This window comes from Alternaria burnsii, assembly GCF_013036055.1.
Source record: "Alternaria burnsii strain CBS107.38 chromosome Unknown 693, whole genome shotgun sequence".
Lineage (NCBI taxonomy): Eukaryota > Fungi > Ascomycota > Dothideomycetes > Pleosporales > Pleosporaceae > Alternaria > Alternaria burnsii.
The window spans coordinates 653,843-666,271 of record NW_024066117.1 but is presented as its reverse complement, the minus strand read 5'-3'; the positions used below and the strand labels follow the sequence as shown (position 1 = coordinate 666,271).

General features: G+C 50.8%; 2 protein-coding genes across 2 annotated transcripts; one reads left to right on the top strand and one right to left on the bottom strand.

Annotated features, from left to right (window-relative positions):
- Positions 1-2,702: 2,702 nt before the first annotated feature.
- On the top strand, positions 2,703-3,509 carry GT037_007863 (uncharacterized protein; the record flags this gene model as incomplete). Its single annotated transcript, XM_038932910.1, has 1 exon — positions 2,703-3,509. The coding sequence occupies one exon, from the start codon at positions 2,703-2,705 to the stop codon at positions 3,507-3,509; it is 807 nt and encodes a 268-aa protein (XP_038784411.1).
- An 807-nt stretch (positions 3,510-4,316) lies between these two features.
- On the bottom strand, positions 4,317-11,522 carry GT037_007862 (duf-domain-containing protein; the record flags this gene model as incomplete). Its single annotated transcript, XM_038932909.1, has 7 exons — positions 4,317-4,867; positions 5,319-7,333; positions 7,470-7,586; positions 7,641-8,532; positions 8,585-9,950; positions 10,003-10,155; positions 10,449-11,522. Coding segments are annotated over 7 exons (6,168 nt in total), but the record flags the coding sequence as incomplete, so codon positions are not given.
- Between the last annotated feature and the right edge of the window lie 907 nt (positions 11,523-12,429).

Here is a 12,429-nt window from a genome sequence, read left to right as displayed (position 1 = left end):
TCGTGACTGTGACTTCCCTCGACCGCTATTTGAGGAACGTCATGATTACCTATACATCGTGATCGTGTCGCAAGGCAAAGCATTCCGACCTGCTTCTGGCACCTGCAACATGCGTTGTCGAAAGAGTGTTCTTGTTTTACAATGTGCTGCGCTTCTGCAGTTGCATGAGCTGAACGCGGCTCGCCAGCCTCCCGGGCGCTTGCTGTTGGCTACAACTTGAAGTAGTGTTCGATGCAGCGCTGCAGCATTACTGCGGGACATGACGCCGTCTCTGTTAGCTCTCCCGCCCCTCATTAATTCTAACCTCTCGTCTGCCTCAATCCTAACGTTCTGTTCACCCCGCCTGCGAACGCGTAATCGTGTACGGGAGATCTGGGGGTTGGCCAGCTAGCCTCACCCTACGTGCGTCTCAACACATGGTAGGCGTTCGATCGATCCGCGCTCGGCTCCTGGAGATCAGCCGAACCAAATTGGTTGGCATTCGCTTACATCGCAACACTTTCCAGCTGATGATGATGCTTTTCAGTCGCTACACAGAGTGTTCATTGTTCGGTCCTTTGCGTTTGAACCTACGTGGTCAGTTGCAATCAGGACCAGTCGGCTTTTCAATTTCGCTTCATTCACTCCACTATCACAGTTCCTTGTCTTAAAATCCTCAACGCCAAGGCGCAGCACCAGGGCTTTGGAAGGTGCAAAGAAAGAATTTCGGCGAGACCGTTGCAGGAGCACGATTCTCGATATTCTCCTACCATGAGCGCGTCATCTCTGCAGCGACCTTCGGACATTTTGCTTCTTTGCTGCCGGCTGTGCTAAACTTGCTTTATTCTTGGTTTCTGGCCTGTCACTATTCACATGGGCCCATGTGGGTATAGGGATACGATGCCCATGCAATTGGTGTTTCTTCGTCCGGTTGTAGTGCTTGAAAACGTTTTACATCCGAGCTAGGATTATGGTCGCATCTGACAACGTTTTTGAAAGCTGCTGTCAGCATGTTAGGAAACAGACAACACGCTTTTGCATTTTGCTCTGATGGCTCACACATTGCGCCCCGTGTCCGTGCCACTTTGACGGCATCTGTGGTAAGGTGGTTTTGACGCAGGGTAATGCTAGGACTTCGGTCGCCGTGACGTCAATCGAGATCAACAGGAAGGCTCAAGTTTCCTATACACGCGTAGGTCATAGTCGTCGAGGAAGAGCACAGGAAGCATAAGAGCACACCATGTCTAGTGAAGTAGCCGTCAAAAAGAAAGAGGTACGCTACCACAAAATGCAGTTTCTCAAATGCTCTCAAACAGGGAGCCCCGGACTCACCGAGGCACGTGGACGGTCGATAGGGGTCCAATGACGCCACTGTGCAAACGGAAAGAACGCTCATTCCACCCTCAATATTTGCTTCCAGCACGGGACCCGCTCTTCTCGCCCGCAATTGCTTCTCCCTCACCTGCTAGCCGAATCCCCACTTTCCCGAACTATTTGACGACTTTCTCCCTACATCGGCGGCAGTACTAGCAATCAGATGTCAGAAGACCCGTACGAAAAAAAAAACAATATCGCCCCAACCCCCGCACGCCATGCCCATTGACTTTCTCGAGCTTCTGTTTGGAACTCGGCAAGCAGGTGTGTCATGCTCTGCGGAAACATATGCCTTGTATTAGGGAGTCTGGTGACAATGATTATGATGTCAAAGAATGGCATCCCGTGGACACCTACAGGAGTTACAGGCAGAACTGCACTAGTGGAGTCACCTTATTGCCCTCATTCTCTTAGAGGACGGTGCAGAGTTTTAACTCATTGATTGTTGGCTGACAAAACCAAACTACGACTGCGGGCTTAAGCTTAAATGTAATCCGGGACTAATTTGCCCTCACGAGGCTCGTCGTGTCGTCTCCGTTCCGACTTCGACACCGTACCGACAGGTCCCAAGAAATCTACACTCCACTCAGAAGGTCTCGCTATCTTCATACGACGTGTTGGGACTATAAGCAGAACACGGGTATACTAGTAGCGCTCACGGTCTGTCAAAGTCCAAATATGGGTAACGAAGTAGACCGCTTCGGAATTGTCGTAACTGCGTTATTCAACAGCAAACTCACTGAACTACCAGTTGCCGTGTCTACCAAACAGGCTTGTGTAGGCGCAGTCAGAAGACTAAGCATTTCAGTTACGGGTGCTTTCACAGATCCCACCACCCGAGAGGATGGAAACGAGAAGACTATCACCTTTCATCGTCTCTCTAGCTCAACTTCAGCAAGCTAGGCGCAAGGTTTTTCAGCCATTTGAAAAAAAGGCAATTATGCGGGGATATATGCTATGCGGAAATATATGCTGTGCGTGAGCGGGTCATCTTCAGTACAACCTTATATCCCTTTGACATACCAATTGCCGCTGAAGTATCACATGGTAGATGGACCCCATTTGATTGACAACTTCCCCACCTAATGAAATTACGATATAGAAGAATTCCGCACATCGCCTCTTCATACAATCTGGAAAATGTGTGTATATTATGCTGATGCATGGATCATTAACTGCCGAACTTGGGCATATTAATATCTTTCATAGGTCCTATTGGCTGAAGAGAAGGCCCCATCCTTTGAGGCGATAGCATTGGGCTTTTGGCGATAATGATAACATGCCTGAGTCCTCCGTTCTAAGTCCGTCGAGAAAGAACTGTCTCACGTTCATGTCTGTCACCCGCGAGGATGCCTAACTTCATCATCGCCATTATCAGCGCTCTGGCAATACAAACATACGCAGCATGCACGCGCGAAGTCCTCAAAGCAGTGACTGATGAGCTCTTCGCTGCCCAAACCGCCGGGCAGACGAATTTTAGCTCTCTGTCAAGTACCGTCGCATATACGGAGAACCGCAAGAGTGTTGATATCAAGACCAGCATCATCTCCAAATCCATGAAAATTGATCATGCTCGATCCCAACACGACACCACTCAATGTGCCGCCTTCAGCGAATTCATTGTCACCGATACCGCTGCACCCTATGTGATCGCAACGCAACTACGACTTGACAACTCCACCAAAGTCACGCAAATCGACACAATCTGGACGAGCAAGGGAGACTGGCTCTTCAACGTCACGGGAACATACTATTGGGCTACTCACGAGAAATGGGACGCCATCCCTACTGAGAAACGTGACTCCCGTGCTGTCATCAAAGCAGCAGGAGACGCTTACGCCGACCTGTTCAACAACAAAAGCGTCAAGGTACCATGGGGCTCGCCATGCGCGCGTCTGGAAGGCGGTGCGTATACGGGTAAGGGTGAGGCGACGGACAGGTGTGATGTTGGTGTGCCTAGTGGCGTGCTGCTGGTTAATAGGCAATATGTTATTGACGAGGAGTATGGCACTGTTGATATCATCATGGATTTTGGAGGCATTCAAGGTCAGGTTGGGGCTGATGGATTGCCGGACAGTCACGAGTTTAGGGTTGAGGGAGGGAAGTTGAGATACGTGCATACGCTATCGAGTTGTGGGGGCAAGGCGTGTATGTAGTTTTTCTTGCCCTCAATGGTGAGGTGGTTGCAAAATGACATGAAGACTTGAGATTAGGAGAAAAACAGACGTCATTTCGTAGGAGATAGAAGATTTCAGTTTGAACTAGACTTTTCCCCAGAGAGTTATAGTTTTTGTGGCATAGAGTATCGTCAGGTTAAAGGACTTACGAGAAATAGTTGGATGTCTAATGTAGGGCTCACTTCTTGATCGGGCTTACTACACTTCGTCATCGTCATCGTCTCCACTCTGAACAGGTCCTCAATCTCAGTACCACATCTCGACGTCGCCATTGGCCCCATACCGTGCCTCCGAACAACCTCTTACATCCAAGTAATCAACCCATTCATCATTCTCCACAGCTAGTGCTCTAGGAATCCTCTTGAAGATTCCGGAACCATTCCCGTCAAATCCAATGGGAAACGATCTCTGTGCTTGAGACGTCTCAGTTTCGTCACCTGTGGGGTGGACATCGGCTGGTTTCCTGACCGATGTAGCGTGTGGTACGTCTGTCATGTTGACATCCCCGGCCTCTTCGGTAGAGAAGGAGTTATGTATAATGCCGTTTTGGCAGGCATACCTCTGGGTAACATGAACAGGCCTGGTGTAATCTTGTAGACGCCACGTTTTGCATCTAGACGTCTGCGTGAAGGCCCAAACCAAAATCTCCGGCTGAGTTTGTATTGCGAGCTCGCAGACGCCTACCAGCCTTCCGATTTCCGTGCCACTAATAGACAGAGGCCATATTGAGCTGTTGTTCTCAACCTCGTGTTGAGTCGATGGTTCGCAAGATAGCGGCTCATCCCACTAGTTGAGCCAATGATCCCTCTGGTGCCTCAATGTTAGATTCGTAGAGGCAGTGTAAGACTTCCAGCTCTTAACATTTTGCTCCATCTGTGATAGTTGAATGACATCCGGGGGGACGCTATACAACACGAGGGTTTCGCCGTAAGTCACAACGACGCGAACACCCTGAGACAAGTCCGCAGCCGCGATGTACAGCCTTGGTAACATATACTTTTCCGGTGAGATGAATGTGATCTTGCGAAGGAGTTTCGTAGGTCCACCAAGCGGTGCGTCGCAGCCTAATGTTAGTAGGCCGTTGGCTGGGTCGATGAACAGAATGTGGTATCCGTCGCTCAAGGGAACAGCATGATAGTGATCGCAGTTCGGCGATCCTGGTTGGTTCGACGCAGATTCAAACCCAAATGAACCCCAGAAAGCGCTCATAGTAAGGCGACCAAAGAATTTACGGCTAATGGCGGGCCGGTCTTCTGGATGAGCTGCACTAGATATGAGACGCAGCTTCTTGGCCGATTCAAAGCCTGGTCTTGGTGAAAGAAAGTACAGGTGGTCGCCTGCTGGGTGTTAGTCACGTAGCAGACACAAGGAATGTGTACTAACTCGGTGCTGTGAGCGGAAACTAACGACTCAGGCTTTGACCTGTGAGCGCATCTATCCAATGCAACTCGATGCCTGCAGAACAACCAAAGGCGACACAGCGACGTTGTGGGCATATTGAGATACTGCGTGGAGGATCGTCTTCAGCGCACAGGTGGCGATAGATCGTTGTTGTCCCGGTTTCAACAGGAACACTGTGAAGACATGAGCGGGAAATACAATTTGCCTGGGCTGTGTGATTTGGCGAGGGCCCGGACAGGATGAGGTTCCATGCGTGGTTGATGAAGTGTTGATCGTACGTCCGACAATCATTGGTGTTATGGAGATTGATGTGCTCGTTGTTCGACCTTACGCTAATCGTGTCAAAGCTTGCAGGATCTCTCTCTTGGGCGAACGGACGATGCATACGAGCTATGCTGCGTCCTTGAAGGTTCAAACCGGTCTCATAGTCGTTGACACAGCTGGTCTGAATAGATGCTGATGCGGTGCCCTTCTCTTGGCCACCAACGTCAACGTGAACCTCAACAGGATCGTTGCCTCTAATTGTGCGACCATAATGGAGCTCGCAAACAAGACCCATGCGTCCTTCGAGGAGGGCCGCGATTGAGTGCTGGCCGGAAGAGACGTCCATGCTTACCTCTAAGACCCTTCTTGGACAGATGACACTCGTGATAGGGACAGGAACGCCATTATCTAGGTTGTAGATGTAGATTAGAGTCTCTCGTGCTACGCACACGAATCTGCTGCAGAGACTTGTGGCAAATACCAAACCACCTGCATGTCCGTTGGCTAGCTCAGAAAAGTCGACTTCGGATCTTTCTGTAATGGCGACTCTGGTGTCTAGTCCGTTTCCGGTCCACCCAGATGACAACGCACACTGCCGAGAAAGGTGCCGATTGAGTAACCATTCCTTGCTTTGCGAAACAGTGTCTGCGATGGGATGAGAAGAAACACTGCGGGCTCTACAGTTGGTATCCTCAGCGCCACTCAGCCAGCCACCTCTTCTTAGCATCGTAGTCAGCAGTTTCTTATCAAGACTTGCCCGCATCCAGTGCTGACAAGTATGGCGTACGGCATTGAAGTCCTTTGGACTAAGGTAATCGTATACGTGGTGAAGTATTTCCACCGGAAGGTGGTACGAGCTCGGAAACGTCGGTGGTGCTGCAACGCTCAAAGCAAGGTACCAGGCACGATTTGTCAGGCGTAACGCGCTCCAAGTGGCCGTATCCAAATATGGTGAGACGAGTGCAGCAAAAGTACACACGGGAGAAGTGGGGTTATTTCTGGCGGAATGAAGACGATTGCGAACGACGTGCTCTTGTGTGTCACTAAAGACTGATGAGCTATCCCCGAGTGTAACGATTGATGAGCTTTCGTCCCTTTCTGTCGGCGTGCGAATACCAAGCAGAACGTCGTTTACAGTGCGGGTAATGCCTTCGTCGACACCAGGCTCCAATATTGCATCCTCAGTAACACTGCTACTGTCGAGCATTGAAAAAGAGTCGGTTCGTGCCCGACGTATTAATTGTACATCGCTATTTGTCTCCGCGAGACTTGGAAGGCGGGACAGCGAGTCGCTATGAGATCCTGCAGACCGGAGACTTGGTCCACTGAACATGAAGGCAGTAGGTGAGATGACATCCAGGCTAGGTACTGAGCCATATATGGAGGACCCCGGCCTAGAACCAAAGCTGGATGACCGCGATCTTGTCTTGGGAAGGTCTGCGACTAAATTACGATCGTGGGCACCACCGAAAAAGGATGTAATGTATCTGTGAAAAGCAACACGTGGCCTGGACTGTAGCCGAGACACGAGGGCAGTGTTGGGACAATCGGCTTTGGCGACACGAGGCATGTTCTTATGGTTGTGAGGATCGCGACTTCTTGAAGGTCGAGGAAAGACATGGCGGAGAACTTCGGAGCGTCTTGTAGCTGGTGGTTGCACGTCACTTGTAGTATTCGAGGAGTCTTCGTGCTGTGAAGTTGTTGGTGATCGGCTTGATCCTCCCAACAGTGGAGTTTTCTTCGCGTGGTCCTGCATGTGGGACATTCTTTCGTGGCAAGTACAGGACGGAGTGAGAGACAGTCGTTGCGTGGTCGAAGATTCGACGAATGAGGCCGCCTGGATGTTAAGAATAGGAAGCGCTGGCTCAGACTTGGTTCCGGCTACACCACGCGATAGGTATATCTGGGAAGACGTGGTTGAAGCACCCCCAAGGTGGAGGTGCACCGCCGGTCTGAGGTAAGTTACCGCTGAGGCTGGTCGGACGGGAAGTGAGACAAACACTAGCCACGTCGAGAATATTACCGCCTTTGTGTGACAAAAGAATACGAAAAGTAGTATGGATAAGATGTCCCACAAGGTTTGGGTGGTTGTGGTGAGTGAGTAAAGAATGTGAGGTGTCAGTGTTGTAAGCTCATAACTAAATTCATTGCGATGGTGGGTATCAACGAACACAAACCAAGGAAGAGCGACAAACAGTACAAGAAGGCCAGACTGTAGACCGTATACAAGAAAGTGCAACCGTAACCTTGCTGAGGAAAGTCCGCTTGGGCTACTCCCAGCTGCCGTTGGCACCGTTGGCACCGTTGGCACCGTTGGCATCATTAGATCCAGATCCGTGTGATCCGTTTTGAGGTCTACCATGTCTGTTCAGTAGCCATACATCATCCAGACTAGACATCCTTGGGTCAGTGAAAGCCGCACAGAATTGGGTAAGATATACATACGGCATAATGAGACTGGGGTTCTCGAAGCGCAGGCCCCGTTCTCGGGCCTCGTCTACTGTAAGTCTACCCACAGTTCTCCGTCCAGCCTGACCATACGCAACAGCTTCTTCCTGAACGTCGCGTCCAAGATCCGATTGTTCTGGACTCCGCAAGCTTCTTAGGGCGATGAATTTCATCAGTGGTCGATAAGTGCGCGCAAATACAACAAGGAACCATAGAGTACAAACGACCAGCGGCGCTACCATAACGGCCCGCTTGAACGCCTTCTTGAGAGCCAATTGGCCAGCGACAGTAACTTGGAACAGTACGACACCAACAATGACGCGGTCACACATCATCGTCCAACCCTTGCCAGTTGAGTGCTGACGGTGTTCCATGGCATACAAGAGTTGATACTTGTGAACGAAGTGGCCGATCATGAAATAGGCCACACCGACAAGCAGAACTTGCCATGAGTCTCTCAACACACTGTAGACCATGCAGATGATGAAAATGAGGATGGTTTGTGGTAGGAAGAACCCATAACTGAAGACTGGCGGCTGTACCAATTCAGCATAATCTCGGGGGGTCTTAGCCCCAATGAGATAAACCGGATACAGAGATAGGGCTCCGAACTCCATAAGTCGGAACGGGAACAGTCCGAATGCTTGAAGGATGATGAAGTTGGTGTAGAAGCCCAGTAAATTCGAGAGCGATGTTGCCAAGGCGTATGCGATCTGTGTGGCGCTGGTGAGCTTCTCGGCGAAGCGCTCAAGCATCGTCAGAAAATTGGAAGCAGTTCCTAGTATGGTGAAGAGGATGAAGAAGTTGAAGAAAACGAAGAAGAAGTTCTTCGAAATGACTGACAACTCAACATCGCCTTGTGAGATCATCCCTTGTTTATTGGCGAGCCCTGGAGAGCATTAGCATGTCAGATTTTGGACATTTAGAACCAGCAAACTTACAGTCGTACAAGAAAGGCACAGCTACATTGATCAGAGTAAGTGCCAATGTGGGAAGCTGGGTGTTGACAAGAGATTCTACAAACTCGTTTTCGTGCAGTACATGTGCCAGGCCCGGGAAAACCTCTTGGATGGAGCACGTGTTGAGAGCACCAGCAATGGGCACTAGCAGGACTGTCCAGAAGACACTCAAGATACCAATCGCGACGGTGATTGACCAAGATCGAAACATTCTTTGACGGCGAGACAGGTAAGTATTTGACCAGACCACATCCTGTGGTGCTGGACTGTTATGGGCTAGGAGTTGCAGTGGGGAAGGGTCAAGCACAGCTTGAATGGCCATTTGCGCACTTGCAACGCTATCCATGGTCACAAATGCCAGCGGGGTCGGTTCAAAGTCTTTCTTGCGCAGCGTGCGGATCTCGTCGTCAATCCTACGCAGCTTCTCCTCATAATAGTCAATGGCATCTACTCTCTTGTACCGTAGCTTGAAGCGGCCGTACCAGATCTTGGCTGTCGGGCGCTGCTGGGGGTAGGGAGTGATGTAGTCAGGATCCCGATCTGCGTCGCTTAGGAAATGACTTGTCTCACTCTCGTCGTTCCCGCTGCTTTCGGAAGATTGTGGCGGACGTGGCTGAACAATTGGGAGAGTCTCCAAGCTTCGTTCCACTTGGCGGCTTCCAAGATGGACAGTCCAAGCTTCCTCGAGCTTCCGCAAGATGGCCTGCCTCTCGATGACTTTGCTGTCGAGCTCTTTCCAGTCCTTGCAGAGAGTCACACTCTCAACCTTGCCGATGCCAAGGTCCATGATGAAGTTCTTGATCTTGTCCTCGGACCTAAGGTCAACTGGAATACCCGATAATCGGATGGTTCGGTCGGTGATGGTTGTCTGGCTTCCCAAGTACTCTTGCCGGATATCGATAATCCTCCTCGTCTCCGAGACAATCAAGTATAGTATGAGGGCGGTGAAGAGGTAGACAAAGACGAGATACATCCACAGGTAGTCGGTGTATTGTTCGTATTCGGCCGCGAACGTAGAAATGGTACTTCGTGTCTCAAGATGGTCCCAGCTGGGTTCTTCGTGGATCGGGGCTTTCTTTCCCTCCTTTTCTTGATGTGTGTCATGCACCGGCTTGATGACGGCCAGGGCGAAGAACAGCGTAACAAGCAGAAACTTGATAGCCATCTTGAAGAAGGCAAGGTATACATAGGCGTCGAGGCCGGCCGATGCCAGCACCTGTTCGTCGGTGATGTTCCATAGTGGTATGATCCAGCCGAAAAGGCTGTCCGGAAGCTCGGGCAGCGAGGTCGCAAGGTCGTTCTGCTTCTTGCGTGCAGCATAGAGGCCTTTCCATCGTGGGCGGAGGAACTAGGGTGGACAGTCAGCAGGCGGGCAGTAAGACGAGGCTGCGAAGACGAACGCAGAAGGTCAGAAATGCACCTATGCCAAGCGCGAAGGAGATGGAGATCTGGAGGTGGATGTCGCGCGGCCGGTCTTTGCCCCAAATGTCGTTGCTGCCATCCTTGCAAGTATCGTGGTGGTCGCTACTGTTGCCCTTGATCATCGCCGGATTCTGTCAAGTCGCCATCAAAACCGTCGAGGGCTGCGAGTTGTGTATAACTTGAGGATCGAGTCTGGTGTTGGCCATGTCATGATCCGCACGCTAGCCGCTCAAGCCATGCGACAGCAAGCTTCCCCCCTGTCGTTTACCCACTTCCTTCTCTAGACACCCACTCGCTCACCGCAAATCACACCGCATATACGTCGACCCAACGCAACAAACAAATGATTTCATTAAATAGTGATGAGAACGTCGAGTATCCTGGGTATCAAACGCCGCAAATCGCTAAAAGTTGCTCAACAGACCTTTGACTCGGGTACACCGAACAGCCAAACCATACCCCACAGCCTTGCGCGCTTTTCATCAATCCGTGTACTAAGTGCCAGATCGACCGCCCTCTTCAGAGCTCGACGCTTGGAGAACAAGTCCAGAAAAGTATAAGGCCGAGCCGGTTTGGGATACCTATCACCAACCTCAGGCTCATACGCTGCTTCGGGGTGCTCTGCAAGAGATTGTTGACCAAGTTTCTCTGTACTCATGTACGGCGCATCCGCAAGCATCCACCAAAAAAGTCTGCTCAAGGGTGTCTGGCCTTCGTACAAGGCTGCATTAAAACCATCCTCGTCAGCAGCAGAAGACTGAACAAACTTCAGGTACGACTGCAAAGCTCGTACCACATCGTTCGCACGGCAATCTTCTAGCTGGCCATTGTCTCTCCAAATGCGTGACGAATGATAGGGGTGTTCTACCTCTCGTACGTTGCCCAAGTCCCCTACCGCCCAATGTGACTCGTCTTGGATGAACACGTTCCCAGGCTTGACATCGTCGTGGCAGTAGCCTGCATCGTGAAGGATGCCCACGTCCTTCAGTAATTCGTTGAAGGCCGGTCGATAGATTGCATCAATCTGCTCGTAGGACATTGGTTGTTCGTCCAAGGAAAGCTTCTTGGAGAGCGAGGCAAGATTACCGCCTCTCAACAGAGGAGTAACAAGGTGCCATTCTGCCAGCTCACCAGGCGCCGTGGAAGCCATGAAATGTGCCTTCACAGGAAGGAAGCCGTTATGTGTCGCATTTCCGTAGTCATCAACTGAACCTCCAAACTGGAGTGATGCGGGTATCTCCGTGGGCCATTTAGACGCGTCGGGCGCGCAATTCCGGAACGGACTCCGCCCTGGCGTAAATGTCTTGATAACCCACTCTTCATAGGCGAATACCTTGCCTTCCCAACCTTCACCAAGCACTTTCCAAGACGCTCGATTCGCTACTAGCTCATCTTGAAAGTTTGTTTGTTCGTCATTAGGCGGCCAAGATCGGGCTTGTAGGTCTTCTTCGTTGTATGAGTTGAAGTTGGTTGCCGAGTACTTCTCGAAGAGTGCTTGTCTACTAGACAGGTACAGCTGTTGTTGCCGGAATAGCGCAAGTATGCAGAATACAACAGTGATCCGATAGCGCAAGTGGTACAAAGTCCGAGTGCTGTGTGGTATTGGATTAGAGAGAAGGCGACCCATATATGCTGATGTATGTCTCAGGAGACGATATTGGCTTGGTGACGAGAGAAACGTTTACTAGAGCTCAGGACTCATACCAAGAGGGTGCGGCTGCTATAACTCTTGTAGAATCACAAGCGGCACCCCCTTCGAACATCATAGGAGACTGTTATGCGCCAGCGCACTAGGACGGCGCGCGAGCGCAATCGAACAATTCAAGCTCCGAGTGGCTCTCGTGGGACCAAAGGGTATCTCGGCTCATACTGCCAGGCGCAAAGCGCTATTCTTGCTCTTCATACTGCGCCCCTATGACGTCCATCCCCAAGCTCTTGGCTTCTAAGTGGCTGAGATGTGGCTCTTTGAAGCGAGGAAACAGGAAGTCAGATAGTCCCATTCGGATCTCGGCTGAGCCACAGCATAGCCAATCTCCAAGTTATGTAAATTAGAGCAATGCTAGATCGTCATTGGCTACCAGTCGTAGACGAGGACGGCATCTATCCGGTAGCGTACCATATCAGGCTGTATATCCCCTAGTGCCAGGCTGGAGTCAGGAGTGTGTGTTACACAGCCGGTCTGTGCTTACTGTTGATGCTATATGTTTTCGACGAGTTGTTGATCTTCGAGCTACCACGCCGTTGGCTTGGTAGAAGCACTAAGCTCGACACAGCCTCAGGCTAACAGCTCCATGAGACATGGACCGCAACAAGATAGTTCCAAGTATTCCAAGCTTTTGCGATTCTGGAGTATGGTATCCGGATTTCTGGTGTTGTCAATAAAAAGGTGGGGTGACGTCAAGGAT